General features: G+C 41.4%; 1 protein-coding gene across 1 annotated transcript; it reads right to left on the reverse strand.

The window, feature by feature from the left end:
- Positions 1-2,477: 2,477 nt before the first annotated feature.
- Positions 2,478-3,428, reverse strand: LOC109953558 (olfactory receptor 11A1-like). Its single transcript, XM_020589035.1, has one exon. The coding sequence runs from the start codon at positions 3,426-3,428 to the stop codon at positions 2,478-2,480; it is 951 nt and encodes a 316-aa protein (XP_020444691.1).
- Between the last annotated feature and the right edge of the window lie 855 nt (positions 3,429-4,283).

Raw genomic sequence — 4,283 nt, forward strand, 5'->3', positions numbered from 1 at the left:
GAGGCTAGGAGAAGATCATTGGTGACTTTCACCAGTGCGGTTTCTGTACTATGATGGACTCTAAATCCTGACTGAACATCCTCAAACAAATCATTCTTGTGCAAGTGGTCACATAACTGCTTTGCTACAGCTTTTTCAAGGATTTTGGAAATAAATGGGAGATTGGATATTGGTCTATAATTAGCTAGGACACCTGGGTCAAGAGTAGGCTTTTTGAGTAGAGGTTTAATTACTGCAAGTTTAAAAGCCTGTGGAACATAACCTGTTAATAGAGAGAGGTTAATCAGATCTAGTATGGATGTGTTGATTAGGGGAAAGACGTCTTTGAGCAGCCTGGTCGGGATGGGGTCCAGGAGACATGCTGATTATTTAGATGAAGCAATTGTTGAGGTCAACTCAGAGAGATCTATGGGAGAGAAGTAGTCCAAGTATAAATGAGGTCTTACAGATGTTTCTAAAGCCATTGTATTAGATGGCACATCTGCGAGAGCTGTGGGAGTGGTCTGACCAATTTTTTCTCTAATAGTTGTGATTTTATTTGTAATGAAGCTCATGAAGTCATTGCTGCTGAGATCTAAGGGAATGTTAATCTCAACAGCACTATGTACGTGCACATTGAGAGCTGCTGTACCAGAGTCAAATTCCTCGTGTCCAACACACCTGGCCAATAAAACTGATTCTGATTCTGATTCTGATTCTGGCATGTTGTGCGGCAGCCCAGATGCAGCATCAATTGTCATTTACTATGACACACTGTACAAGATAATACAATCAATTGCCAAAAATACAGTCAAGTAAAAACGCTATTTTTCTCTGGCATGTAAAGTAGAAACTCTGACAAAATGAGTTCAGTTCCAACCAATATGTTTTAGTACAGAATTCATACTCGGTACTTTCACATACCCCCAGACTTGTGTTTAATTGTTTCCCCTTACATACGCATAGCCAACAGCAGACATCACTACTAATTCGAAGTTGAATCATGGCAACTGGACTTCTTTCTTGTTTGTTTAAAATGTTTCACTACTCACCAAGTACCTTCTTCACTACTCTTGATGCCAGTGAAATCAGATCATGCACTTAAAGTCACAAGAAAAAGCAATGGCACTGTTTACAATTTCCTGGTTTTCTGCATAAATTTGTCATGAACTGTGACCTGATCTTCACCAAAACACAAATATCAACAAACACAATATTTCTAAGCTGATAAAACACAAACAGTCCTGATCTTTCATGTCTTTATTGAACACACCCATTAAACATAAACAGTGATGGTAGACAAAGTCATGGCTGCACCAGGCTTCTGATGTCACTAAAGGTCAGAGTCAGTGATTTTCATGTAGCTGAAAAGGTCACCTCACGGACTTGTATTCATCAGGAATTTCCCAGTTGCAGGATCAATAAAGTCCAGCCTACCTCCCTACCAGTTCATAGTTAGGACATACTGTCTATAAATGGCCACTTTCCATAGAAATGGGTGCCCAGCCAAGATCTGTCCAAAGGCACAAGGCAGAATGCTCAGTGAGGTAAAAAAAAATTCGTTAGAGTTGGTTAACATCTCTGTTCATGAGTCATCCATATGCAAAATCCTGAACAGGCATGGTTACCATGGCAGGACACCATGGAGGAAGCCACTGCTCTCCAAAAACAAGACTGCAGCAGCCTGACCAGCTTGACCCTCCACAGCACTACTGGGAAAATATCCTGTGGACAGATGAAACAAGGTAGAGCTGTCTGGGAAGAGCACACAGCGCTACATATGGCATGAAGCGAACCGTGTGCCAACATGAAAACATCCCAGCAGTGAAGTCCAGTGGAGGAGCATCATAATGTGGGGCTGCTCTGCTGCCTCTGGACCTGGACCACTTGTCGCTGTGGAGGGAAAATGAACTCTCCAGTTTATCCAAGTGCCCTACAGGAAGATGTTGGGGTGGCTGTCGGCAGACTAAAGCTCAGAACAATGTCCCTAAACAATGAAGTAAGTCCACTACACAATGGCTTTGGAGACACAAAACGCACCTATTGGACCGGCCCAGTCAGATCAGACCTCAGCCCAGTAGATACCCTGTGGAACGACCTGAAGACGTTCACACCAGACGTCCTGAGAATATGTCTGAGCTGAAGCAGCTCTGTCAGGAAGAACAGTCCGAAGCTCCTCCTGAACGTGGTGCAGGTCTGATCCACAGCCACAGGAAGCGCTGGCTGGGGGGCGTTGGTGACAAAGGTGGTTCAACCAGTTATTACAACACAGTTGTCATGACTTGGTCCACATCAGTGTGTGTGTTTAACGTGTTCAATAAAGACATGAAGGATCAGGACTGATTGTGTTTTATCTGCTTAGAAACATTGTGTTTGTTTTTATTTGTGACTTTGGTGAAGATCAGGTCACAGTTCATGACCAGTTTATACAGAAAACGGGAAACTGCAAACAGTGCCATTAGTTTTTCTTGCAACCGTATTTCTCTTAGTCAACCTGATCAGACCTTTTGGATGATCTGCACTTTACAACAGAAGGTAATAAATAGACTTTTACATATGATGTTGATTTTGGACATTTTGAGTCCGTAAATTACAGGATTAAAGAGCGGCGGACATGTCAGGAAGTACAATGATAAAAAAATGTAAAACATGTTTGGTACACTACTCATATTAAACCTCTTTTGTATTACTTCAAAGCAAACTCCAAAAGAATAGTTCAGCAGAGTAACAAGGTGAGGTGTGCAGGTACTGACAGCTTTCTGTCTGGTCTCTTTAGAGCCAGAGAAACAGACTCTAAGGATCCTGATGTACGTGTAAAGGATTAAAATGGAAGGACCAAACACTGTGAGAAAAGCTGCCATAAGTCCATAGATGTTATTTACACTGGTGTCAGAGCAGGCCAATTTGATAATGGAGTAGTTGTCACAGTAAACCTTGTTAATTATGTTTCCACACAGCTGTAAAGGAGCATTCAATGATATCATTGTAACAATGATAAGAAAAGAGTATAACCATGCTGCTGCAATAAGCACGACAACCTTGGTGAAAGTCATGCGTGTGTTATATTGTAGAGGATAACAGATAGCAAGGTATCTGTCATAGGACATTATGGCTAAGTTTGAAAACTCTGTGCACACATAAGATTGTACACAAAAAAGCTGCAGGAAACAAAAGTGAACAGAAACAGTGTGAATGTCAGAGAGGATCTGAACCAGGAGGAATGGAAACAACCCTGTACTACCATACAGTTCATTGACAAACAGGCTGCACAGAAACATGTACATAGGTTCATGTAAACTTCTGTTCACACAGATAATAACAATGAGCAATAGATTAGCACTAATGATTAAAACATACAAAGAAATAATAATTATGAAATATAAATATTTTAAAACCCCAGTTTTAAAGTAGATAGCCATTGTGAAATATGAAACCTGTGTGGAGTTCATCGGGGTGCTCATTTTGCCCTGTGAAATAGTCATAGCACTGTACAATGGTCAACAAAAACAACAACCTGAGAAACAGATACCTGGTTATTCACACAGCCTACTGTATTATTTCTGTAAATAGATTTTGAAATTTAACTACTTAGAAATATTACATTAAATAAATGTATTACAGAGTATATTACAGTAAAGAAAAAATTCCCCAAACATACCACTCCCTCATTTACAGTCAACCTGAGGTTTAGGTTAGAAATGACTCAACAGCCTGTGATGCTGTGTGAGTCTTGGCCTTTAGGTCCTGTTTTGCTGTAGACAGACTGAGACTCCTCACTGACCTGAAATGCTGCTTGTTTTAAACCTTTACAACAGGGAACACCCACAGCAGCAGGCTGAGCTCATCATCGACAGACTCGCTGGCTGTTGCTCTTTACTGACTGACAGTGATGGAAAGTAACTATGATGTGACACACATTACATCACACACATGCTTTCACTAACCATGCAACGATGCATATAAACACCGGTGACCTAGTCAGTGGCGGCTAACCTTGACTGAGAGAACACAGTTCACTCACTCTCACTCTATGAGAAGAACACTGTTTACTGGAAAGAGGCCGCATCTGTGTATGAGTGAGAGCAGACTCATTCTCTTTCCATTCACATCCGCCATGCCATCCCAGTGATGGTCTACAACCTTCATCCCCAGTGTTCAGTCCTGGGAAGTGGATCCACAGTCAGACGTTGAAAAGCTACTGGTAAACTACACTGTTGGATCAAACGGCTAGGGGGACATTTACTAAGGACTTGCAATAAACAGTGAAATTGCATGTTCGTATTTACTAAGGAGTCACGGTGGGG

The sequence above is a fragment of the Monopterus albus genome, unplaced genomic scaffold (assembly GCF_001952655.1).
Source record: "Monopterus albus unplaced genomic scaffold, M_albus_1.0 scaffold772.1, whole genome shotgun sequence".
In the NCBI taxonomy this organism is placed as follows: domain Eukaryota; kingdom Metazoa; phylum Chordata; class Actinopteri; order Synbranchiformes; family Synbranchidae; genus Monopterus; species Monopterus albus.